The sequence below is a fragment of the Fukomys damarensis genome, unplaced genomic scaffold, assembly GCF_012274545.1.
Source record: "Fukomys damarensis isolate Sample0158 unplaced genomic scaffold, DMR_v1.0_HiC HiC_scaffold_7, whole genome shotgun sequence".
Taxonomy (NCBI): domain Eukaryota; kingdom Metazoa; phylum Chordata; class Mammalia; order Rodentia; family Bathyergidae; genus Fukomys; species Fukomys damarensis.
The window spans coordinates 43170187-43197111 of NW_022900919.1; the positions used below are offsets into that span (position 1 = coordinate 43170187).

At 41.9% G+C, this 26925-nt stretch overlaps 1 protein-coding gene and 1 long non-coding RNA gene across 2 annotated transcripts in view; one reads left to right on the top strand and one right to left on the bottom strand.

Moving 5' to 3' along the window:
- LOC117285180 overlaps window positions 1–10762 on the top strand; it is a 12120-nt gene extending 1358 nt beyond the window's left edge. Inside the window, exons 2-3 of the long non-coding RNA XR_004516144.1 lie at window positions 9585–9925; window positions 10665–10762. This is a non-coding gene — a long non-coding RNA (uncharacterized LOC117285180). The remainder of the gene's footprint in view (window positions 1–9584; window positions 9926–10664) is intronic.
- Window positions 10763–17264: 6502 nt separating this feature from the next.
- The window catches only part of Tgm6 (transglutaminase 6), a 19026-nt gene continuing 9365 nt past the window's right edge, over window positions 17265–26925 (bottom strand). The window contains exons 10-13 of the mRNA XM_010611037.2: window positions 25977–26318; window positions 18560–18714; window positions 18198–18331; window positions 17265–17418 (exon numbers count right to left, since the gene is read on the bottom strand). Of these exons, the coding sequence (XP_010609339.2) occupies window positions 17265–17418; window positions 18198–18331; window positions 18560–18714; window positions 25977–26318 (785 nt within the window). The remainder of the gene's footprint in view (window positions 17419–18197; window positions 18332–18559; window positions 18715–25976; window positions 26319–26925) is intronic.

A 26925-nucleotide genomic window follows, 5' to 3' on the forward strand; every position in this document is an offset into this window, starting at 1 on the left:
TGCTGATGTATGTTTACAAAAAATATATGAGAAAATGTATTATTAGCAACTCTATTCATAATAACCTCAAACTAGATACTATTCAAATACACTTCAGTAGTAAAATGGATGAATTTAGCCTATCCAAGCAATTACACATCAAGGAATAGTTCAGCAGGTCTGTAATCTCCAGGCAGGGAGGTATACACTGATAATCCTAGCACTTGGAAGGCTGAGGTGAGAAGCTGAGGCTGAGAATTCAAGGCCAGCCTGGACTATATAATGAGTTCTAGATTGTTTTGGACTATATAGTGAGATCCTCTCTCAACAACACAAAGCAAAGCAAAACAAAACAAAGCATGAAAAGCAGGCCTGCCGTATCACAGAAATATGGAGGAGTCTTTCAGATGAAGTACCAAGTGATACAAGCCAAAGATCAAACATGAAAGAAATACATAGTATGTAATTCTGCTCTTACAAAGTATAAGAACTAACTTTGCTCCTATAGAGTAGTGGTTATCCTTGAAGAGGGCACAGAGAGGAGGGAGCTCCTAGGGTGCTGGTGGTAGTTTATTTTTGATCTGAGAGTATGGATTTAGTTTGTGAAAGAATTCTGTGAGTTCCACAGTGTTTTTTTTTGGTACTGGGGATCAAACTTGGGACCTTGTGCTTGCGAGGCAGGTAGTGGAACCACTGAGCTAAATCCCTGGACCCATCACACTTTTGATATGAATAAATTTCTTGGTGTATGTTAAACTCCTATAAGAATTAACAAAACAAAACACCTCAGGGGAAAATCTAAGGAGAAATGTACTACCATGTTCACTGTGGGAATGTCCAGGAGATGACACTAGCTGGTGTTTTGTGTTCTCTTCTGGTGTCCTTCTAATGTACACTTCATTTATTCATGCAAAAATATTTACTGAACACCCACTGCGTGCACTGTTCTGTTAAACTTTGCTGGGCACACAACAGTGAGAAAAATAGAAAAATTCCTTGTAGTTAATGAGTTTACAATCCAGAGTGGGAAGATGGACCATAAATTAATAAGCACATAAATGAGGGCCGGGGATTTAGCTCAGTGGTTCCACCACCTGTCTCGCAAGCACAAGGTCCTGAGTTCGATCCCTGGTACCAAACCAATCTGAACAAAAAAAACCCCACATAAATGAATAGGAATTAAAATGGGAATACCTGCTATGGAGAAAAGAAAGTCCGAGAGTTGATGGACTGTACTGAAAGTTTGGGTCTAATTAGGTAGAGGGGTCATAAAGAGCAAGTTGAGCAGTAACCTGTTGGAAGGGAACAAGCCAGGCAGACGTGGTTGGGAAATGAGAAAAAGATTTCCAAGTAGGGAAAGCAACACATGCAAAGGCAATTTAGTGCCTTTTATTTTTCAGACCAAGAAGGTTGCAGTGCCGTTTATCTATTTACTGCATCTCAGCTTCAAATGCACCTTTTAGAACCTCCTCTCAGCTACTCATTTTTTGTCAGCCGGCACGATGTTCAGGTTTGTCAGTAGAGGGTGCCAGAGAGACCTCCCAGGAAAAGATTTCCTCTGGTTCTGGTGTGTTCCCCGTAGGCCTCAGCAGCTTGCCTTGCTTCTCTGGCCGGGCTCGCAGCCTGGATGATTCCTCCAGTGCAGGCTCTGCAGGGACGATGGCTTTTGCAATGCATAGAGGCCATCAGCACTCAGCACCCAGCAGTGTCCTCTCCCACGCTTCATGGGTGATTTTGTAACACTGCCTCTGGGGAGAGACTTCATGAATGGCTTTCCCTGTTATCCTAGAGGGCAAATTTCTTGCAGGTTCTGGTAATGAGGCACCACAGTGGCTTCTCTGTCATCTGTTGAGTCATGGATGTCCTTTCCTGTGAGGCCTGGCTCTCTGTCCCAACCCTAAGGGTAGTTTAAATCTGCAATTCTTATAATCTCTGGGGTTCTCTTGATGGCTTACTAACTAACCTGTACCCCCCCCCCCCGACAAATATTTCCTTATATGAAATTTTATCCATACAAATTACTGCATAGCTTTTTTCCCCTGCCTTATGAGTAGGCCCTGACTGATATGACCATCTTGGTTGTAAAGCACTGAGACTGTAGTAGGAGATGAAGTCAGAGACTAGCTAGCACCCTCCTCATGCTTGCTTTCATCCTGAGTGGATGGGGCAAATCCTGGAGGGGATTTGAACAAAGGAATGAAATGTTGTGGCTCAGATTTGGCTACCTCTGGCTGCCTAGAGAAGGGATGAAGAGGGCAATAGCAGAAGCAGGGACACCAAAAGAAAAAGGTGGAATGGATCCAGGGTGATGGCAGTGGTGACAGGAGACAGATGGATTCTGGGCACCCTTTGAAGGTAGAATGAATAGCATTTACAGGTGGATTTAATGAGATGAGGGAGAAAAATAGGGGCAAAAAATAATCCCAAGGTTTTTTACCTAAAGAACTGAAAAGATACAGTGTGCATTTATAGTGGGAGAGTATAGGAAGCAGGGATTCAGTTTTAGATATTCAGATGGTTCCCAAATCCAATGGCTTGGCTTGGGAGTTTTTTACTTTATTATGTGTAAAAGTACATATTCAGTAGACAGTCTTTTCTTAGGCTTGGAATATGTCATACAATCCTCTCTTATTGATGCTGGGTGGCAGCAGCAAATGGCAGCTCCTATTGGCTGCACAATCACTACGGACAACATCCAAGCTACAGGGTATTATGGCTAAAGTAGGTCATTTTGTAGATTAGGGTGTTAAATACATTTTCAACTTGTGATATTTTCATTTAAGATGGGTTTGTTGGAATGAAATCCTATCATAAGCTAAGAAACATCTGTATTAAATTAGACACAGGAAATGGGGAAGCATTAATTTAAGAAAACATATCAAACCTCAGTAAAAATAATGGGAATCCAGGGCATTTTACCCAACAGTGGCTGTTCTCCTACCCCCAGTTCTGTAGTCCTACCAGCACAGAGAAGGTGTGGGGACTGAAGAGTGCAGAACATTACTCTTTCAGGGACGTTGTTAAAACAAGAGCAATAGCAGCAACAAAAACTCAGGGAAAGCTACCATCATAGCCAGAGCTTTACATATTAGTTGGGGCAAATAGCAGATAGACCAGTAAGAAATTTAGCAAAGAAGATCTAGAAGAAGACAACTAGAGAGTTGTTGTTTTGTTTTTTTTCTTTTTTCTTTTGTATTGGAGATTGAATTTAGGGCTGCATGTAGTACACTTGACCACTGAGCTACAGTTCCTAGTGTAGAGTAGATCTTGACAGGATTCTACTTATTCCCGGTGGTCTAGAAGGCCATGGATAGCTAAGGAGAGACCAGGGAGGATACCAGCTTACTACTTCTCTTAGGCTGAAGGTGAGATCTTGAAAACACAGAGAAAAAGATGGGGCAATATTTCAGAAATTTGAATGCATTCTTTAAAACATAACAGATTCTTTTACTTTTTATTTATTTTTCCTTATATCATGAATAGATTGTCCAGCAAATAATGGAATATTTACTGGTTCAAGGTGCTTATGCAAACCCAGCACGGACCTCTAGGAAGTCAGGCAAGATTTTTAAAAATCCTAATCAGAGACATTATCTATTACACAGTACCAGGAAAATGGATTCATAGCATTAATCCAGGCAAACAAAGAAACAAATGATAATAACAACCACTCAGTAGGATCAGAATTCAGAGTTACAACAAAAAAATTATGAGACATGCAACACACACACACACACACACACACACACACTCACTTTCACACACACAAACCAGTAGAGTGTGACTCACACAGAAAAAAGGCAATTGCTATGGTTTCAATAAATGTCCTGCAAAGGTCCTTGTGTTAAAGGCTTGGTCACCAGCCTGTGGCGCTACTGAGAAAATGGTGGAACCTTTAGGATGTAGAGACTAGTGGAAAGACCTGAGATCTCTGAGGCCAAGCCCTTGAAGGGGATATTGGGACCTGGCCTTTTCTTATTTCTCTCTTTGCTTTTTACCACTGTAAGATGCACAGACCTCTAATGCCATGTGCTTCCAGCATGATGTACTGTACCACCACGGGCTCAAAGCAACAGGGCCATTCACTGAAACCTCTGAAACCTTGAGCCAAAATAAATCTTTCCTTAGTGTAAGTAGATTGATTACTAGGTATTGTGTTACAACAACAGACAGCTGACTGACACAATGATCAATACACAAAACCTCTGATGGGCCCCAGATGTTAGATTTAGCAAGCACTTCAAAGCAGCTATTATAAATATATTTGTGGGCCAGGGATTTAGCTCAGTTGTTCCACCACCTGCCTTGTAAGTGCAAGGACCCGCGTGCAATCCCTGATGCCCCCCAAATATATATATATATATTTTTTTTTTTTCTATCAAATCTACAGAACCTAACAACAGCAGAATATTTATTTTTCTAAAGAACACGTGAAACATTCTTGAGGATAGACGATATTGCCGGGCAATAAAACAAATCTCAATAAAATAAATTTTTTATTTTGAGATAAGTATAGATTCACATGCAGTTTTAAGAAACAGTATAGACAGATCCCCTGTGCTCTTTACCCAGTTTCTCTCAGTAGTAACATCTTGCCAAACTGTAGTACAATATCACAATCAGGATGTTGTCATTGATATAATCAAGACCCAGAACATCTCACAGTGAAGATCCTTATATTGTGTATTGTCCTTTTTTCCATTTTCACAATCAGCCTACTGTCTTTTTTACTTCAGGCAATCGCTAATCTGTTTTTATTTGTATCATTTTGTCATTTCAAAAATATTACATTAATGAAATTTTACAGGATGTTGCTTTTTAGGATTATTTTTACTCAGTATAATTTTATGGAGATTCTTTTAGGTGTTGTTTGTGCTCATAGTTCCTTCTTTTTTTTGGTACTGGGGATCAAACTCGGGTCTTTGTGCTTGCGAGGCAGGTGGCATGGAACCACTGAACTAAATCCCCCCCTAGTTCCTTCTTTTTGATGGCTGAGAATATTCCACACCATGGATATACTACAGTTTTTGTTTGTTTGTTTGTTTGTTTTTTGTTTCTTGAGACAGGGTCTTGCTATGTAGACCCATGCTGGCCTTGAACTCACTATGTAGCCCAGGCTGGCCTATGAATTTCCTTTAGTGCTGGGATTATAGGTGTGTATTACCATGTCCAGCTTGCTACAGTTTGTTTAATTACTCAACAGTTGAAGGACATCTGGGCTCTTTCTAGTTTGGGGATATTATGAACAAAGATGTACAAACATCCGTGCAGAAGTTTTTGTGTGAACACAAGTTTCATTTCTCTGGGTTAAATAAACAGGAGTAATTGCTGTATTGTATGTGTGGAGGAGTTAGGGCCTCTCTTAGGGTCTTGCCTAGGTCTAAGAATTAAATTGGCATAAGATAGATTAGCAGGAGAAAAATATAAAAGTTTATTTAATATAAGTTTTATATGACACGAGTGCCCTTATAAGGAAATGAAGCCCCAAAGAGTCTGATTTTTTTCTTCTGCCAGCTCAATCTGCTGTTGAGTCCCTCTAGCAAATTTTTTCATTTTGTTTAATTAAGCTTCAACTCCACAATTTCTGTTTAATTCTTTTGTATGGTATCTATCCCTTAGTGATATTCTTTATTTGATGAGATATTGTTCTCATCCTTTTTGTTTTTTACATATGGTTTTTAAAAGTTATTTGAACATGTTGAAAACAGCTGATTTATAACTGTCTAGTAAACTCAATGTCTGTGGGTTTCCTAAGGGACAGTTTTTATTGAGTTTTTTTTTTTTTTGGCTTGGATATGGGCCGTATTTTATTGGTTTGTTGTATGTTTTATATGTTTTTTGAACTCCAGACATTTAAAATAATACAGTGTGCAAGCCTGGAAACTAAGTTTTTCTGCCTCTGCATTGTTTGTTGCCATGGTTTTTTTTTTTTGGTTGTTTGTTTTGTGACATTCTCTCTCTCTCTCTCTCTCTCTCTCTCTCTCTCTCTCTCTGGTACTAGGTACTCTCTCTTTTTAGGTACAGGACCTTGCACTTGTGAGGCAGGCGTTGGCACCGCTTAGCTAAACCCCTGGCCCTGTTTTGTGACGCTCTTGTACTAATTCTTTACAATTTTGTATAACCACCAAAGTCTCTGCTCATTAGTTGCAAATTATTGGATGGAGATTCTCTTAAATGTTTTGAACGATAAATTCTCCAGGATTTGGTTGTGATGAGGCATATCTTCAATTCTTAGGCTGAAAGTTTGTAACTCTTCCTCATCTTGCTCTTCCTGCTTGTGCAGACCCTCAAGGTCAATCAGAGATGAGAATTTGGGGCTCCTCCATCTTTGCTGTACAGTGCAAAGTCTCATGTGCATAGTTTCATGCATGCCTGCTGCTTTTGAGATTTCTAGATGTCTACTGGAATGTTTTACAGTCCTCCATGGACATCTCATTTCTCATATTTTAGGATTTTTAGCTCCTTTTTGGCCCCAACTTTAGGTACTTGTGATGTTAAACAACTACTGTTGGTTGTTTTTGACAAATACACAGGGAGAAAAGGCTGTTTGCACGTAGGAATCTCCGAGCTATGTCACATAAAAAGAAACTCTACAAATAAGGATTTCTAGAGAAATGCACAACAGTTCAAATGATAGCCGTTCACTAGGAATGGTGCTTTTGAGGAATGCTAAACTTGTTCTCCTTTTTCCGGTGGCTGCTAAACTGCTGAACTTCACCACAATTGCAGGGTTTTTGGGGGTGGGGGAGTGGGAAGGTGAAGGGTGGGAAATGGCAAGTTGAAACATAAAACAATTGCTCGTCTCATCAGTATTCAGCTACTTTTATTTATTTATTTTATCAGTATTCAGCTACTCCTTAGATTGTTGAAAGCCTTTGGTTAATTTCCAGAGTACTAGATTGTTCGTTTTCATAATTTCTATCAGTGTTCTTGTTGGAAGAGTGGAATTTTGAAAATTCTTACTCTCCTATTCTTGATGACATCCTGGGACTGAGAACATCTTGATATATACCCTTTTAAGTGCTTTTAAAAACTTATCCTTTTCTTTTTTTGGCACCAGGGATCGAACTCAGGTCCTTGTGCTTGTGAAGCAGGTGGCAAAATCACTGAGCTAAATCCCTGACCCATTATCCATTTTTTTGAGACATGGTCGTGATATGTAGTTCAGGCTGGCCTCAAACTAACAGTGATCCTCCTGCCTTTGTCTCCCTAGTGCTATGCCACAATGCCTGACTATTATCCATTTTTAAATTATCTGGCTGTTCCTTATTGATTTATAGACAGCTTTTGCTGTAGATCTCTGTTGGTTTTATGTTACAAATATCATTTTTCATTTTGTAGTTTGGCCTTTTATTTCTCAGTGATTTCTTTTTTATTAAAAGAATTTTTTTTTTTTTTTTTTTTTTTTTTTTTTTTTTTAAAAATATTTTTTTTTTTTTTTTTTTTTTTTTTTGGGACACAGGATGGAATTTGGGACCTTCTGGCTGTGAGGCAGGCGGTGGCACCACTGAGCTAAATCCCCAGCCCAGTGACTTAAATTTTAAAATAGTTCAATTTATTAATATTTTATTTTAAGTTTAATCCTTTTTTGTGCTCTAGTTAAGAAATCTCTCACTGTAAGGAAATGACAATTTATTTCCTGTTATGCTCTCCTCCACCATGCCCCTTTGCCAGATTAATTAGTCCACTGTTCTTAAACTCAGCCTCCTGTAAAGTCTCAGGACATGAACAAAATGTAGACAATTTTTCTGCCAGAGGCTGGGCATGGTGGCATATGCTTATAATCTCAGCACTCAGGAGAATGAGACAGAAGGGTCTTGTGCCAAGCCAGTGAGTACACCAAATACCAGGACACAGATAAGACTGAAAGAAGTTTATTTCACATATGCGGACTCCACTCTCTAAGAGAAGTAAGGCCCTGTTACAGGATTGTGCATAGGTTTTATAGGGTTTTTCTAAACAAAAAAGTTCAAATGTAGCCCAGGGCTTTCTCACACCTGCAAGGGAGAGAAACTCCAGACACCTTTACTTACCTTACACTTGTTTTACAGGGGTAGTGTTTTATGGTCACCTTTAACATCCCATCTGTTCCTGGGCAGGCTTGTTAATCAAGCTTGCAATTAGCACAAGAAGGTTTTTGCAGTTTAAGCAGTTTTTCCTGATGTTTGATAAGGGGAGGGGTACACAACAGTCTCTGGGGTCATTAGCCAGCCAGCATGGAGTCACTTTAGCTCAGTCAGGTCTCATAAAGGGATGCCACTAGTTCAAGGCCAGCCTGGGCTACATAGTTCAAGGCAAGCCTGAACTACACAGTGTGACCCTGTCTCAAAAAATTACCCCCACCTTTTTTTCTGCCAGAGCTGAACACAAATGGCCTGGAGTCTTAACTGATAATGGAATCCTCTTTGCCAATTAATTGCATTAATTGAAACCTCAGTCTAGTATTTACTGCCTACATTTCTCTCTGCATTTTGGTCTTCCAATCAGAATCTCTCTAGCATCAAGTTAATGCTATGGCTGCTTCTCCTGTTGACATAGCCAAGCTCTCCAAAGAACCAGTTTCAAAAGTTTTTGAACCACATGGTTAGGTAGTCACAGCAATGACTCCACTTGTCTCATACTAAAAACCATCTTAGTTTCTCCTTGTAGAGATGACAACTTAAAATAGGAAAGGTTTATTTTGGTTCACAGTTTGTAGAAGTTTCAGTCCATAGTGGGCTGTCTCCAAGGCAGAACATCATGGTAGAAGGGCCTGGGTGGAGGAAAGCTGTTCTTTTGTGAATGTAGATTTTGATTTTGATTTCATCTCTGTATATTTAACAGACCCAGCATTATTTAATCAAAATAATCTTCTGTTATTTACTGCTCTACAGTGCTACTTAACTTATAACTCAAATACCTATATGGTTTTATTTCACTTTCAATTCTATTCCATTGGAGGAATTCTATTCCTCCTGTCAGTAGTTCAATATATTGATTACTATAGCTTTATAATTAACCTTGATATCTGGTATAAAAAGTCTTCTTATTTTGTTCTTTATAATTGTCTTGGTTACTTTCATGTTCCATGTACATTTTAGGATAGCTAGTAATTTTTATTGTTGTTGCATTGCATCCCAAGATCAACTTGTAGCCTTCCAATCCATGAACATGGTATATCTTTCAGTTACTGTGTATAGATCTGTCACTTTTCTTGATGTTTTCTAGTGTTCTGGATAGAAACCTTATATATTTTGTTGTACTCTTTCTTCAAATATTTCATGTTTTTTATGCTGTTGTGATGGTATTAAGATTTATTTTCTAACATTTTATGACACCATGTATAGAAATAAAATTGATTTTTAGTAACCTTATATACAACACATTTACTAAATTCATCTATTAATCCTAATAATTATGTGTAGGTACTTTTAGATTTTCTATAATTTTACATAATCTTGTTGGCTATGAACAAACACAGTTCTAGTTCTTTCCCAATCCTTTTAATTTCTCCTCTTCCTCCTTTTTTTTTTTTTTTTTTTTTTTTTACTTGATTACACTGGGGACTCTGGACAATGCTGAGTAAAAGTAATGATAATGGGCATCTCTTCCTCATTCCCAATCAGGGCTCCTCCTTCTGGATACCAGAGAAATGTAAATGCTGAGATGCAGATGCATCACCATGCCACCCTCATCTGTGAGCTCAGCCCTTGCTGGGAGATTAAAAAAGCCTGAACCTCCACTAAGCATAACCTTCGTTGGTTCACGCAGATCACAGTCTCAATCAAGTCCCTGTTGGCACTTTGTCTGACAACTTCTCCAGAGGAAGGAAGGAGTGAAAGGGAGCTGATTTCTAGTTTGCACTATATCACTTGACCTGGTTCTGCTGAGGCAGAATTTTGGAACTTAACCTAACTCCAAAGGCGTCCTAATATTTGAACAATTTTTTGGAGGTCCTATAATCCAGGTAAGTTCCATTGGTGATACTTCAAATTTGCCTAAGAGAGCCACTCTTTTAACTGAATTAGGTACTGCCTTCTCAAGATAACTGTCTTGAGCTGGGCATGGTGGCACATGCCTGTAATCCCAGCACTTGGGAGGCTGAGGCAGGAGGATCACTGTGAGTTTGAGACCAGCTTGGCCTACATAGTGAGTTCCAGGTCAGTATCAACTATATAGTGAGAGCCTGTCTCAAAAAAACAAAAACAAAAACAAACAAACAAACAAAAGATATCTGTCTTGCCTTGGAAGAAGGAAGAAATCAAGTAATTTTTACAGTTTGTCAATGTCATACAGTTCCAGTAATACCAGAAAAGCACACACACTCACATACACACACACACACACACACACACACGCACACAGAGGACAGCATGCCTACCCAGCCTTAGTGACCAGGGGAGCTTCTCTTTTTCCACTCAGAGAGACACTGGGGAAATGTCCCAGAAGGCGATGTAGAACCATATCCTTTGGTAGTTATGCACATGGACTCTGGAGCTGGGCTACCTGAATTCACTGCCTGCCCCACTGTTATTGACTTACTAACTTCTGAGAAGCTGTTCAAAATCTCACAGATTCAATTACCTTGCCTGTAAAATAGAGATAAGAACATTATCTATCTATTTGGCACAAAATAAGTGTTCATTAAACATTGTCATTGTTGTTAGACAATGCTGACTCCCTGCTTCTTACGCTTATGTTTGCAGACAAACTTCAGAAATTGCAATAGTCAACCTAGAGTGACACTGCTTCCTGAGGTCCATTCAATAACTGATTTCATCAGTGTGATGGTTTATTTTCTGTGTCAACTTGACTGGGCGACATTTTGTCAAGTATGATTCTAGATGTTTCTGGATGAAATTAATATTTGAATCAGTACACTAAGTAAAACAGATTGCCCTCCCTAGTGTGTGTGGGTCTTATCCAGTCAGTGTAAGGAATCAAGAGGACTCAAAGGCATTAATAAAAGGGAGCCCTGCTGCATGACTGCCTTCCAACTGGGTCTTCCCTGCCTTTGAACTTGAACTGAAAGACTGTCTCTCCCTTGGTGACAAGCCTACCATCCTTTAGACTGGAATTTCACCATCAACTCTCCTGGAATCCACTTGTGAACTGCAAATCTTGGGATATATCAGTCGCATAAGCACTTGAGTCAATTTCTTACCAAAAAACAAAAACAAAAACAAAAAAATCCCCTTCTCTCTACATATGCCTTCTATCGGTTCTGTTCCTATGATCAGTCTACTGCCAGCAGTGTATTACCATAACTATCCCTTGCCTCCCTTGCTTCAACTTAAGCAACAGTCTTGTAACTCATTTGCCTGACCACTGAACAGGAGGCCAGGGATCCTTCTGAGGGACAACCCTGAAGGCCTGAAGAAATTGCAAAGATGACTCCAGTAAGAAGTTATTGGGGATCATGGTCAGCGTCCTGGCCACCCAAATCCCTTTGCCTTCTAGGGTTTGAAGGTCAGGATTGCTGACCAGTGTCAGGAAGAGGGCAATGTGCTGCAGAGCACTTGGGGCACACTGGCTTCCCTCAGTTCCCTAGACATAACTAGCTCATTTCTGCCTCAGTATCTGTATGAGTAGGGCTCTTGGTTATACATAAAAGAAATTTGGCGGCTTAAACACAAGGGGATAGAATAGAAATTAGCGTGAAATGGAGAGAATGCTGAGACAAACGCAGCCTGTGGTGAAGTGTGATCCCATGAATACCAGAAGGTCAAGAAGCAGGCAGTACAAAACAGTATGGCATGTTGTGTATTTCCCAGGAGAGCCACAGCAATATTTCCAGACCCCCAATCCTCTCTAGAAACTTTCCATGCCTTGTTATGATTTAGAGTCAATTTCTCTTCCCTTTTGAAACTGGGAAGAACTCTGTAACTGCTGTGATGAATGCAATGTGGCAGAAATGACATCGGGTGACACCCAGCAAGAGGCCACCAAAGCAGCATAACTTCTCCAGCTCTTGCTCTCTTGCAGCACTTTCCCTGGCAACCATCTGCCACTTTGTGGGGAAGCCCAGGCTATGTGGAGGGATTGTGGGCAGGTGATCCAGCTGAAAATCCCACTGGGGGCTCAGTGGACAACTGGTGTCAGCCACTAGTAATATGGAGGGGCCTGTCAATGATCCCCTCAGTCTGTGAGCCACCTCAGGGAGGCCAAGTTGAGCAGAGGGCGGTTATCCCCACCAAGCCCCTCCCGAAGTACAATCTTGTGAGTAAAACACTTGTCATTATTTTAAGCCTTACATTATGGGTTGGTGTGTTACACAGAAATTGGTAATCAGAAAAGAGAAATTACGGCAGGAACCGCTGGTTAGGATGATGCCTAGGGTTCTGTCACCACCCCCAACCCCCACCCCCACCACCAAGTCTAAAGTGCCCTGAACATCCCCTCCTCCTAATCTCCTGAGAGTCAAAGTTCCAGGCTACAGCAGTGACTGTCTGGAAAAAGGTGCTCAGCTCAGGCTGTGCTGGGCCAGGTAGAGGGATGCTTGGTGTTCTTCATCCCCAAAAGAGATAGGGCCAAGGGTTGCCCCCCACAAGACTGCATAAGTTTTATGGTTTGGAAGCATCCTCAGTGGCCTATGTGTTAAAGGCTTGGTCCACAGCTTGTGGCACTATTAGGGATGGTGGAAACTTCAGGAGGCGGGGCTTACTTGAAAATTATCTGGTCATCTGAGGTATGTCATTGGAGGGTCTTGGGACCCCAAGTCCTCCTCTTTCTCTTTCTTTTTGCATCTCAGCCATGAGGTGAGCAGCTTTGCTCCAACTGTGCTTGTGCCTTGATGGGCTGTTTTGCCTCAGGACCAAGAATGATGGGGCTAACTGATCATGGACTTGAACCTCTGAAATGTGAACCAAAGTAAACCTTTCCTTTTTATAAGCTGATTTATATCATGTATTTTATTACAGTAAGAGAAACATGACTACCACAAGCCCAAAACTGACGTCTTTTTCCTCTGATAGATCAGTTTCTCAGATCTCCACACAACTGGCTCTTCACATACAGTTAACAAAATAGCTGAGAGCACTGTTTCTGACACCCTGGCCTCAAATACCCCATCTGCCATTTACATCCTATGCAAGTGTCTGAAAGTGACTTCTGTCTGTGTCCCCTTTGCCCCTCACTCCTGTTTCCTCATTTGGAAAAAGGAGAGAATAATAGTAACTACTTCACAGAGTTCTTTATTTTAATTTTATTTTTTGGAACTGGGGATTGAACTCAGGACCTTGTGCTTGCGAGGCAGGTGGTGGCACCACTGAGCTAAATCCCCAGCCCCCAGAGTTCTTGAAGATTAAATAAATTAACATGTGTAAAGCATCTGAAACAGTTCCTGGCATACATACTGATTTAGATTTTAATCATTATTTTTATTGTTATTATTAAAATGTCAGGCTTATTAGAGGCTTTTTTGATTCCTTTCTCTAAACTAAAGTTATTCTGCAACAATCACTCATTTGTTTTATTTTGGCACTTACCACTAAATCTAATTAGCTTACTTATTCAAGAAGTTGCTTTTTCATTTGCTTTTATATCTCATTTTGTTGTTTATACCTTTTTTAAATGTTGTGATTGAACCCCTAATGCCCGTTAGCACACATGGGAAACATAAATCACTATGCTGTCCCAGGAGTTGAATGTTATGTCACTTGGGGACACAGAGGGGCCTGGCCCAGACTCCCCCAGACTCCCTGGGTGGAGGGCCTATGCCCCTCAGCTGCTGGCCAGCTGCCGGATGTCCCATCTCTAGAAAGCTGTATCATCCAGAGCCAGGGCCCTTCTTGGTGAATCAATGAAAGATGCCTGCACCTTAAGATCTAGCCATCACGCCAGTCATAGCTTGAGCTGCCTATGGGTCCCCGGAAGTTATCATGGGCCTGTCTCATGGCTGACCCCTGCCTCCACCAATCCCTATTCCCAATCCCACAGAAAGGAGGGTCTTGATGCTGAGACTGGCAGGTGATTTTCTATCCAGGCAGGAGCTTGCAGAGTTCCTTTTGCACTGGACACATGTACAAGAAGCAGAGAACCTATGATGCACGAGACTCTGGTCAGGTGCTCCTGAGGATGGAGTCCTGAATGCAGATTCTCAGTGTGACAGAGCCAGAAGGACCCAGGGCTTCACATTTCTCCAGTGTTTCTGCCCAGTGTCCATGTAGGGAAGGAAAGGAGCTCAGAGCCCTGATCCTGGAAGACAGGCCATTTGCATCCAGGGACTGAGGAAGGGGAGGGAGGCACCATTTGAGAAGCTCAGATCCAGACAGGAAATCCAAAGCCAAGGCCTAAGCCAGCTCTGGCTAGGGTCTGATGGAGGCCAGGCCTCAGTGTGGTGAGAGTTCAGCCCAGGACTAAGGGTCCAATCAGAGATTCTGACTGGAGCTCAATGAGGGGTCTGGATTTCAGTTCGAGGTTGGAATAAAGGCTCTTTTTGGGGCCAGGACCATCTGGGGCTGGATCAGTCAGAGTTGAGACTAAGGCTGGGTTTGATCAGGGTTCAGCTTGGCAGGAGCCGGGACTTGGTGGAAAGTCAAGGTTTTGAGGTTGTGTCATCTTCAGGGTCAGGACCAATCTGGCTCTGAGTCACAGCTCCATCTGGGGTCACCGACACAAGCTGGAATCTCCTTAGTTTTGGTCTGGGGATTTCACAGGGCTAGGCCTTGGCTCAGGTTTGTGCTTGGTTCCAGGGCCCAGTGCAATGTAGTATCAGAGCTCAGTTCTGGCACAAGCATTTGAGTTAGCTGTTGCTCCACAACAGGGCTAGGCAACTGCAACCCCTGGGCCAAACTTGGCCTAGTGCGTGTCTTTGTAAATAAAGTTTTATTGTAACACATCTATGCTCATATGTTTATTCCCTCTCTATGGCAGCATTAGTGCTGTAGGGGCAGAGTTGAGAAGCTGTAGCAGAGACTTTCTGTCCTGTACAGCCTAAAGTGTTTACTCTCTGGGCCTTGATGGTAAAAGCTTGCCAACCACTGTTCTAAGGGCCTGGGGGGTCTCTCTTGTGCAGGAGCCCAGGTCCTTGATGTAGCTCAGTGTCTAGAGCCTCTGTGAAGGTTTGAGGTGTCTATAGGACCAAGGAAGAGGAGGGTTGGGCCTCTAGTAAAGCCCAGTGCCAGTGTCTTTCTGGGTCCCCATGAAAACCCAACTCCAAGACTATTCTCAGTCTTGAACTACCTGTTCTGCCCTTAGTCCGTCAGGGGCACTGTCAGGGTGCAGCCCTGCCTACCGCAAGGTAATCCCAATGCCAGACTGCATTCTCATTCACAGCACACTGTCCCTGGGCCTCTGAGCTGTCTCACCTGTCTTCCCACCTCTCTCACCCCAGCCAGGTGCCTCTCATGCTAGGTGGGTTCTGCTTTCAGCTGGGGCTGGAATATCCTGTGGGGCCAGTTTGGTCCCATTAAAGAGCTACCCATTAAAGAGCCCAGTTTGTGGGCACCAAGTGCAAGTACTGGAAACAGCTAACTGACATGTGGTTCTCATCAGCTTCAGCTACTTTCTCTTCCCAGCTCTGAGCTGTCTGTGGGTTGCCCTGAGGGTGTCACAAGGCCTGGCTCATGGCTGAACCTTGCCTCTGCCCACTCTTGCTCCTCCATTGCCTTCCACGGGTGTTGATCAGCCAATATGCTGCTCTCCAAACTTCACCTCAGAACTGGCTCCTGGGAGACTCCAGCTGTGGGTGTTTTGAGGGGAAAGAAGGTGCCTGGTGTTTGCTAGAACAGCAAATGGTCTGGAGCCCTACTAGGGAGTCCCCTCCTGGTTGCCTGCAGGACAGAGCCCCCCAGGAATGGGACAGTGGCCTGCTGTTGACTTCAGTCCCCAGGGAGAAGCTCTCTGCCCTGTTCCTCCAGCGACCCCTCTTACACGGAATCAGCATAAAAAAACCCATATTTGCAAAAGAAACTGTGCAGTGGAAGCAGCCTGAGGGCCTGACTCACTGAACACATATATTTGCTTGGTGTGGTGGTGCACCTGTAATCCCAACTCTCTGGGAGGCTGAGGCAGGACTCAAAACGAAGGATAGCAAGTTCAGTACCAGCCCAGGCAATTTAGTGAGGCCCTGTCTCCAAAGAAAAGAGAAGAAAATCTACTCATTTACTCATCTGGTTATCCAAATCCCATCCCACACTCTGTAGCACCATCCGGGAAATGCTTGCACCGAAGTGTCACAAGTCCATCTACCTTATATTGCCTGTGTGTTTGTTTGACCACCACATAGGTGATTCTCATCTGCATTTATATCCAGTAGATGTCTCACTGCAGAGAAACATGTTTTGTTATTGTTGTTCAGATTTCAGATTACTTAAATTATATCTTAAATTTTAGTTTTTTTGTGGGTTTTTTTTTTTTTTTTGGCTGTGCAGAAAATTCCACAGAATTTCATATCCAGTGTGGTTATCTGAGCCTGGTAAAGTCTACTCTGGTCCTTATCCCTGGGATATGTGCTTAGTTTTGAGTCCAAGCCCATGATCTGCATAGTGCAAGCTTCTAGAGATATTTTGCTCTTGTTGTGCTGGTTCCAGAGGAAGAAACACTGGGTGTGGCTGGACTTGTCATAACAGATCAGATTCGGGGCAGCATATTTTCTGGGAGTACAATTGTCTGATGGCTCGTCCTTTATCTTCTTTAACAGCTCTCAGGCAGTAATAGCTCCTCAAATCCAGAGCCTGGCTTTCTATTGAGAGGAAATCTCTCCCCTTGCTTGAAACTGAAGCATGATTTGGGGGTAGAATGTAGATAGGATAGAGGCATACACATGGCCCAGCGTCTGGCTCACCCTGTGGCCTTGGTTAGACTCCTTCTCTGTAATGGAGTGTTGAGGGCTGTTTAGGTCCTGCTGTAGTGTTTTGGGCTCTCTGTCAGGCCTGGGAGGATCCTGGGGTCTGGATGTGGCCAAATATTTGAAGAGCTGAGCCAGAAGCAAGGAGGTGAAATGCTGGGCAGAGCTGGAGGAGCTGGGTGACTAGGACTGCTGGAGGTTGTACCTTTGACTCTCAAGGGTGGGAAGGAGTGGTGTAGATGCAGAAGCATCTAGTAATGGAGCATATGGAGGCTGCTGGGATGCTTGTGGGCATCAGTCTCCCAGCTACAGCAGGGATGAGATGGTGGGGTGGAGAAGGCCTATGTCCTTACATCTGTGCAAAAGGTCAGTGACTGCTGAGTCCAACACTTCATTTTAAAAATGAGGAAAGTGAAGCTTAGGAGAGCAGAGACTGAAATAGGATGCACCTAGGACTTCTGGTTCCCCACAAGGGAGCAACATTAGGTGAACATATCCTTCCTTCTCATTGGGCCCATCACTTGGCTATGGCCACACGGATGATCAGAAAACCCTTGATGTCTGGGAAGTGGGGGCTGACGAGGTCCACCTGCAGCTGCCGTGGGCCACTCCTGGACGGGGTGATGGTGAACTGGACCAAGGCCCTCTCCTGGGGCTGCAGAGTGGGTACACTGGGGACAAGGGAAAGAGGAAGGCAGACCATCATCCCTCTCTCCACGCTAAGTCAGTGGAGGCTCCCTGAAGCACACAGGCCAAGTATACTTTGCTTGACACTTGAAACTCATCAACGTGTTTCCATCTTAATCTTTCCACCTGCCACTCCCATTCTTGGCCTCTAGCCAGGCTAGTCTCCTTTGTGTCTTGAATTTACCTAACACTTCCCTTCCCTGGGCTTTTGTTTTTAGGCTCCCCTCTTTCAGGATGCCTTCCCATTCTCTCCACCCCAAGGCCCTGGTCAAGTTTCTTCTCCTTAGGGGAACTTCTCTGACTACATCGGTCACAGAGACCTCTGTCTGGCAAGTCCTCTTTCTTTCCTTCCTCTTTTTTTTTCTTCCAGTATTTGGGGACAAAATGCATGAATGACCAGGTGAATGCATAAATGAGTGAGTGTATGAATAGATATAAGTGAGCAAATAAAGAATGAATGAGTGGATGAGTGGACTAACAAACACTGAATCAGTGAGTGAAAAATGTTAATAAGAGAATGGATGAATGAATAAAAGAGGATGAATGAACAGGGAATGGGTGAATGAAAGTGTGAATGAATGATGTGAGTGTGTGAGCAAATGAGCTATAATGTTGAGTAAATTCACGATTGAATGGATGAAGGCTGATGTGCCTAGGTTTGTTAATAGTTTCTAGGATGTCTCCTGTTCTCCAAGCAGCTTCTCTCTGGCCCATGCCCTGAGGAAGGCAGCCCCTCTTCTTGCCAACCCAGATTGGCACTTACTCAATGCTGAGCTGTCCTTGGAGAAGGCCACTTCCTTCCACCATCAGCACACAATCCTTCACTCTTTCTGAGAGGGGGTTGATGATGGTCACTTCCACAGCGACTGCCACTCCCACTGTGGCTGGGCCCAGCACCTGGAGGGGCAACACCCATGAGCCACGCCCCCAACTCCCAGGAAGCCCACGTTCCTGGTTGGATGAGAGGATTAGTCACATCTACTCTGTGCCTCCACATGCCCCCGCATCCACACCACTCCTTCCGACCCTGGCGAGCCAAAGGCACAACCTCCCAGTTTCTGATGTCTCTCCAGGCACGGAAGGGGGCCTTCTAGGACCAGGGTGTTGGGTGTGGACAGACATCACCTTGATGATGATAAAGTCGTCCAGAGTAACGTCCTTCTCCACCAGGAGCTTCTCTCCTTTGGAGACAAGGCACATGGCAGCCAATAGGATCTTCTTGTCCTCAGTCAGGTCCTTTTTGTACTGAGAGTAAGATATTGTGATTGGGATTTTCTTTTCTAGAAGGGAAGGCAGAGATGGGAGTTGGGGCTGAGTGGTACCCAAAAGGAGGAAAGGGATGCCCAACTAATAGCTATATCCCCTCTGATCCATTCTGAGAAAGGCATTATTCTCCTTAGTTCGTAAAGAAACCCAAAGCTCAGAGAGGGTAATTTCTTATCCAAAGTCACACAGAAAGTACATAAGGAACCAAAGTGAAGTGGGGCAGGAAGCTATCATGCCGTCGGACTGTCTCTCCAAGACCTCTCAAATGTGTGTCTAAACTTTCCCTAAAGTACTCACATGTTTCCCGAGTTCTTGTGGTCCTGACCATCTCTGTCTTCCTCTCTTCAGGCACAGACTCCTTGCCTGTGGATTCTCTTCTTGTGTATATGACCACAAGCAATATTTCCCTGTCAGTTATATTTGGGATTTCTTCCTACTACGTTTCTTTTCTTTTAAGTGCAATGTGTCCTTTTTGGTTTGTTCCAGGCCCTATATCCTTTCTTCCTTTTATGCTTCTGTTCCCTGACCCCAAAGGCATCTGAGTTTTGAACTTGTGGAAAAGATGCTCAAATTTGAATTGGCTCATACTCTTGGTCCCCCAGGATTCTGCATATAATGCAATGATCCTGAATGCCAGTAGGCTGTCCACGTGTTAAAGTACTGGCTTGTTTTCTGGACTCCCTTATTCTAATATGTTATTGCTAGAAGAACTTTTACGTCAATAACACAACAATTCATAATTTATAAAAGCTAATTTTTAATTAAGGGTTAAAGCATGCTGGGAATTTGGAAGTATATTCATGGATAAACTTATTTAATCACCACAATTCCATGGGCAGATCTTGTAACTGTTACCTCCAACTTATAGTAATATGAAAGCACTGACAAACACCACCAAAAAGTGTATGTTCATTAGATGGTAGGAATTGTGCCAAATACTGTGTTTACATTATTTCATTTACTCCTTGTATAGCAGGAGACCATAGTTCTCAAAGTGTGGTCCTGGGAACAGCTGTATCAAGATCACTAGGAAACTTATTAGAAATGCAAATAGGCTTCAGCATAAAGAACCACCATATGCCACCAAATGATATGTATAAACGGAGCTGCGGTACAAGTTCAAACCCAGAGAAAAAGTCAGAAAAAAAAAATACAATGTCCAACTAAAGCTTCTTGAAGGCCTCTGAACCATGGATTCTACTGATAATCTGAGCAAAGCTGAGACCTTTTCTCTAGACCAGTGATTTTCAACAGCACCAATGGATATAATTGATGTACATCAAATACTTCCTCTAATGACAGCAGAATTCACATTCTTCTCAAGTCCACATGGGACAGTCACCAAGACAGATCACATTCTGTGCCACAAAGATCACATTAGCAACCTTGAAAGATTAGAAATCATGCAGTGTATGCCCGAAGACTACAATGGAATTAAGCTAGAAACCAATAGCAGAAAGATAGCTAGAAAATCCAGAGTGCTTAGAAATTAACATATTTCTAAAAAAAAGTAGGCCAAATAAGACATGTCAAATACATTTAAAAATATTATCAACTAAATGAAAACAAAAATAAAACATCAAATAGAGGAATGTGGCAAAAACAGTGATTACAATGTTTATCATTTGGTGCATAGAGTAGAAAAGAAATAGGATTTAAAGTCAATAACCTGCTGGGTGTGGTGGCGCACCCCTGTAATCCCAGCCCTCGGGAGGCTGAGGCAGGAGGATCGCTGTGAGTTTGAGACCAGTTTGGGCTACATAGTGAGTTCTAGGTCATTCTCAACTACAGTAGTGAGACCCTGTCTCAAAAAAAAAAAAAAAAAGTCAATAATCTAAGTTTCTATTTCAAAAAATTGGAAAAAAATTAAACCCAACACAAACAGATAAAAAGAATAGTAAAATTTAGAGCAGAAATAATTGAAAATGAAAGTATAATCAATAGGAAAAAAATCAATAACATCTAAAGGTTTTTTGTTTTTTTTTGCCCCCAGTACTGAGAATAGAACTTGGTGTGCTTGCCAGGCAGGTGCAACAAAAAGCTGGGATTTTTGAAAAGATCAATAAAAGCCATGAGACTCTGGCCAGGCTGTGAGGAGGAAAAAAGAAATACAAATCACCAACATCAGAAATCTAAGATTCCATGGGCATAAAAATATAGCAAAAAAAATATGGATAACTCTATGCCCTCAAATTTGATAACCTAAAATTGAAAATGGAAAAATTCCTAGAAAGATATAATCTGCCAAAGAGAAATAGACAATAAGAATAGTCCTATATGCATTAAATAATTGATAACTTTCCAAAACAAAAGGCATCATGCCCCAGTGGGTTTGCTGGTGAATTGTAGCAAGTATTTAATGCAGAAATTATATGAAATACATACAATGTCTTCCCTAAGAAGGAAGCAGAAGAACCTTTTCTAACGCATCCTTAAAGCCCAGCATTATCCTAATACCAAGATCAGACAAAAGCATTATAAGAAAAGAAAACTATAGATCAATATTTCTCATGAACATAGATGCAAAAATTCTCAACAAAATATCAGCAATTCAACTTCACAATAAATAAAAAGAATTCTACATCGTGATCAAGTGGAATTTATTTCAGACATGCAAGATAGTTCAACATTTGAAAGTCAATTAATGTATTCATCAAATAACAGAAGAAAAATTATTTGGTTCTAATAACAGATATCAAAAAATAATTCGGCAAACTCCAGTACACACTGATGATAAAAACTCTCAGAAAACTAGGAACAGGGGGAATCATCTTCACCTTGATATGGAAGAGCTACAAAAAACCCTACAGCACACATCAAATTCAATGGTGAGACTAGTAGCTTTCTCTCCAAGATCAGGAACAAGGACAGGAAGTCCCTTCTTATCACTTTTCTTTGACATTATATTGGAAAGTTCTAGTTAATGCAGTAAAATAAGAATAGGAAATAAAAGGTATATAGATGGGGATGAAAGAATTAAAAATAATATTGTTCAAACCTGACATGATTGTCTATGTAAAATCCCAAAAGAATTGATAGCAAAAACAAACAAACAAAACTACTGGACATAGCTAGTTTACAAAATAAGATTAATGTTGTTAGTCACTTTGTTATATACCAGCAATGAACAACTGCAATTTGAAATTAAAAACAGAAGGGCATTTATGTCAGCCCCTTCTAATGAAATACTTAGGTATTGATCTAAAAAACATGGGGCCGGGGATTTAGCTCATGGCGCCATACCTGCCTCATAATGCAAGGTCCTGAGTTTGATCTCTGGTACTGGAAAAAACAAAAAAATGAACAACAAATAAACAAACAAAAAACCACATTCAAGATCATCTCAAGGAAAACTAAAAACTCTGATGAAAAAAATCAAACAGCTAAATAAATGAAGACCTGGTCCATTTTCATTCATAAGAAGGCTCAATATTGTCAAGATATCCATTCTTTCTAACTTGATCTACAGATTCAATGCAATATCAATCAAAAGAAGTTTTTATGGATACTGATAAATTAACTCAAATTTATGTGGAGAGGCAAACGACTCAGAATAGTCAACATAGTATTGAAAGTTCTAGCTAGAGGAACAAAGCTGAAGGAGTGATACCATCTGATTTGAAGACCCACTTTTAAAGCCACAATGTGATGTGGGTGAAAGAAGAGACATTAGATCAGTAGAACAGACTAGAGTTCAGAAATAGACCTACACAAATATAGTTAACTGATCTTTGACAAACAAGCCAAAGAAATAGAGCAGAGAAAGAAGTCTTTATAACAGATGGTGCTGGGATAATTAAAAAAACAAAAAACAAAAAACCCCAAACTAGACAGCTAGTCATGGTGGTACATGCCTGTAATCCCATAATCCCTGTAATCTTCATAAAATTCACTTAAAATAGGTCATAGACCTAAACATAAAATGCAATAATGCAAATCTAAAGATAACATAGGAGAAAACCTGGACGACCTTGTGTTTGATAATGACTTTTTTTTGTTGGTACCGGGGATCAAACCCAGGACCTTGAGCTTGCAAGTGATAATGGCTTTTTGCATACAGCACCAAGGCATGATCCATGAAAGGAAAAATAGGTACATTGGATTTTATGAAAATTAAAACTCTACACTGTCAAGAGAATGAGAAGGCAAGTTAGAGTAGGAGAAAATAATTGCTAGAGACACATCTGATAAAAGACACAGACTTTCTAAGATCCAACAATAAGAAAACAAAAAATCCAATTAAAACATGGGCAGAAAATATAAGCATTTCACCCAAGAAGACATGAAGATGTCAAATGAACATAGGAAGAGATATTCAACATCACACATCAATAGAGAATTGTAAGTTAAAATAACGATGAAATATTACAAAACTGCTAGAATGGCATTAATCCAAAATACACATCACATACTGGGTAGGATATAGAACGACAGAAGCTCTCATTCTTTGCTGCTGTGAATGCAAAACGGTACAGCCAGTGTGGCACTTTCTTACAGAACTAAACATACTCTTACTGTATGATCCTGGGTATTTATCCAAATGAAAAATGTATTGTTCACACAAAAACCTGTAAGTCATGGTGTTGCTGTGGTTTGGATGTTACTTAAAATATTGCTTGTTTCTAAAAACATTGCTGTGTTGGCGGCTTTTGCCACAGTAGCGATATCAGGAGGTGGCGGGACCTTTAAGAGGTGGGGCCTAGTGTTAGTCCATAGGTCATTGAGGGTGTGCCCCGGAAGGAGACTGTGGGACCCCAACACGTCTCCCTTCCAGTTTTAGGATATATTTCCCTCACAAGGTGCTCTGTCATTAGTGGAGGGGCCCTTGCCAGAGTCTGTGCCATGTATCTGAATTTCCAGTCTTCGAAGCTGTGAACTAGATATCCTTGGTCCCTCCCTCTCTACTTTCCTCTCTTCTTCCTTTTGCTCCTTCTTTTCAAGTTAATTTGCCTGAGATATTTAGTTGTACTAACTCAAAATGGACTTATATAGATGCTTACAGCAGCTTAATTCTTAATTGCTCCAAACTAGGCAACCAGAAAGATGCCTTCGGGTAGAGGAGTGGACACACACACTGCACCCCATATAAGGGAATACTCTTCAGTGATCAAAGGACGTGAGATATCAAGAGACAAAACAAAACTAAACATGGAGGATGTGTAAGTATGTATTGCTAAGGAAAAGAAATCAACTTGAGAGGCTACCAATTGTATGATTCCAGCTCTATGATTTTCTGGAAATGTGAAACTAAAAAGACAGCAAAAAGATCAGTAGTTGCTGGGATGCAGGGTTAGGCAGGGAGGGAGGGAGAGAGGGAAGGTGGGATGAAGACACGAAGCACAGGGGAGTTTTAAGGCAGTGGAATGATTTCCTATGATTCTTTAATAATAGATATGAGCTACTATATACATTTTTCAAAACTCACAGAATGTATAACTTTGAGAGTGAGCCCTAATGTAAACTATGAACTTCGGTTAAAAATAACAAGTCAACATCAGCTCATCAGTTATAATGAATGTACCATGGGTATGAAATGAGTTAATAAGAGGAGAGGGGCAGTGGTGAAGTGGTAGATGGGAACTCTCTGTACTTTCCACTAAATATTTTTGTAAATCTAAAACCTAAAAAATAAAGTCTATTAAAAAATAAAATATATTTCAATAAATTATGTCTAATAGTCATGCCACTTGGCTCAAGAATTCCATTTTTGTGAATCTGTTCTAATTAAATAGTCCAAAATCCAGAAGAAAAAAGTGACAAAGTTTTGCACCAGGGTGTTTACTTTAGTGTTATTTTTAATAACAATAAGCTATAACTACCCAAAATCAAAGATAAGTCATCATATATTTATTTAAACAGTACATATTTATTAAAACGATGTTTATGAAGCACTTTAAAAATATTTAAATAATAATGTAACATGAAAGGAGCAGAGCACTAATGAGTATTTGCAATATTTAATTAGAACTCTGTTTTTCAAAAGCAAATAGGCATTAAAATTTGGAAAGAAAACCTGTTAACAGTTTGTAGGTGGGTGGTAAGATCACAAACGATTTTTTTGTTTGCTCTTAAAATCTTTAATGAATATGTATTACTTTTAACATGAAAAAAATTGCAAAAAGCCAGGGGAAAGTGTATGTTAATTAATATTTCATTATGAAGTGTTATTCTGTGATTTAAATTTTGTGACAAAAAAATGACAAAAAGAGCTAAAAACGTGTGACACCTCCTTCACATGTTTTCATGCCCTGTCAAACTCTACAAGGTTCACTTGCCAGAAACTGGTCCAGAGAACAATTTCAATTAAACTTTGTTTAACTGACTCCTTGAAGGGGGAGGAAGTTGAGGGAGGGAAGAAGGGACGGAGAAGCGGGTAAGCAGAGACAGGGAGGGAGAAACAGCTAGAAAGAGACAATGAGATGGGGGGAGGTGCGGGAGGAAGAGGGAAATAGGGAGGTGAAGAAGGGAAGCAGAGGCAGAAAGGAGAAGGAAGTAAAAATAATAAAACGGGACACATTTACTAACTCATACATGAAACACTGTGTGTTCAATAATCATGAAAGAAAAACATCTTTGATACGTTTTAAAAAAGGCAATTGGAATAAAGTCAGTTAAAATTATACAGAAACTTCCCAAAGCCTGAAGCCACTTAGTGGCTCTGCAGTGAAACGCCATGCTTGAGGCAAACATGCTGTCAGGCGCTTTATGAGTCCCTGGCACGCCTGACCTGCCCACCATCCACAGTCAAACCACAGAGCAAGCTGCAGCCATTCGCCCCCAGGTCCTGCAGTTCTGGCTTTGCTTGGCTCTGGGGATGGTGCTCCCCACTAGCACCCGCCGAGTTCTCGGGACAGCTTGGCAGTAAGGGTGTTTACTATCTCTTACTGGTCCTTTCCTCTATGCAGCACACCTGGAGCCGGATGGACTCCAATATAGTTTTAGATATTAGAAAACAATACAAGGCACGCCTCATAGTCTGAGCTGTGTATCTTTGCAATATACATACTCATACCAATTGGGATAGTTTGGAGATTACAGATCACTTCACCATAGGTCAGTTTGCTACCAGTGATTGTAGACTTGTATTACTATTATCATGATTTGCCCCTCCGAGCCTCAGTATTCTTATCTGTAAAGTGGGGATGAGAGGAAGCACTGAGCACAAAGCTCAGGAATGTCCCTTTCCTTCCCAGGAATGAATATAGATCCAGGATCCCCCTCCCTTGTCCCAACCCTCTCTGGGTTGGCCAAGTGCTACCAAGCCATGGTGTCCCACCTTCTTGTGGGTCCAGCCTCACTGTATGGGACTCATGCAGGATTTCTGCCACTGGCCTGCGGGTGTAGAGAATGGTGGCACCGCTCAGATTGACCTGGACCTGCAGGGCCTGAGAGGTGAGGTTGGCCAAGCTCAGAGCCAGCTTCAAATCATGGCCCAGCACTGGTGGCTCCAGCACCTTGAACTTGCCAGTGATGCTGGGCTTGGCGGGGGGTTCCAGGAGGTTGTCACGCTGGAGGCTGCGCCTGCTGGCCCTTTGCATCCGCGACCTCTTCCCCCAGGCTTCCACACTGAGCAGCTTCTTCATGGCCTTGCGGTACACCTGCCTCTCCTTCTGAGACCCTGCAGGGTGGTACACCATCAGTGACAGGCACCCTCTGCCACCTCTGCCAGGCCTGGCCCACTTCTCTGGCTGAGGCCACCACTCCGTCACTGCTACAAATTCCCATGGACTCAACTGCAGAAGTAAGCCATTTGCCTGCATCAGATTTTCTGTTTAAATGAATTTTTAACCAGCTGCCAACAACTTCAAATCAGGCAATTTCACATACAGATGTAGATTTCAGTTTTCTCTGACAAGCAGGTGAGAAACACTGTCGTCATGCAGCAGGATGTTGATTTCTCCTGAGGTGTAGCCAAAGCTCAGGACCAAAGCCGCTAAAGACCCAGCATTCTAAGTTCCAGAATTTCTCAGCAGATGGGACCAGCCAAGCTGGAGGACCTGAGAGAGAGGTCCTGGTGCCAAAGAGGCTTCACCACCCTCCACCCATCCATTGCCTAGTCCAGGACAGTAAGGAGAGGACAAAGAAGGGACATCACCAACAGTCACTCAAGTGCCATGTTCCTAGAGACAGGTAGGAGGGAATGTTGGTGGTGGTGGTGGTGGTGGTGGTGGTGTGTGTGTGTGTGTGTGTGTGTGTGTGTGTGTGTGTGCGGGGGGGGCTGGGTT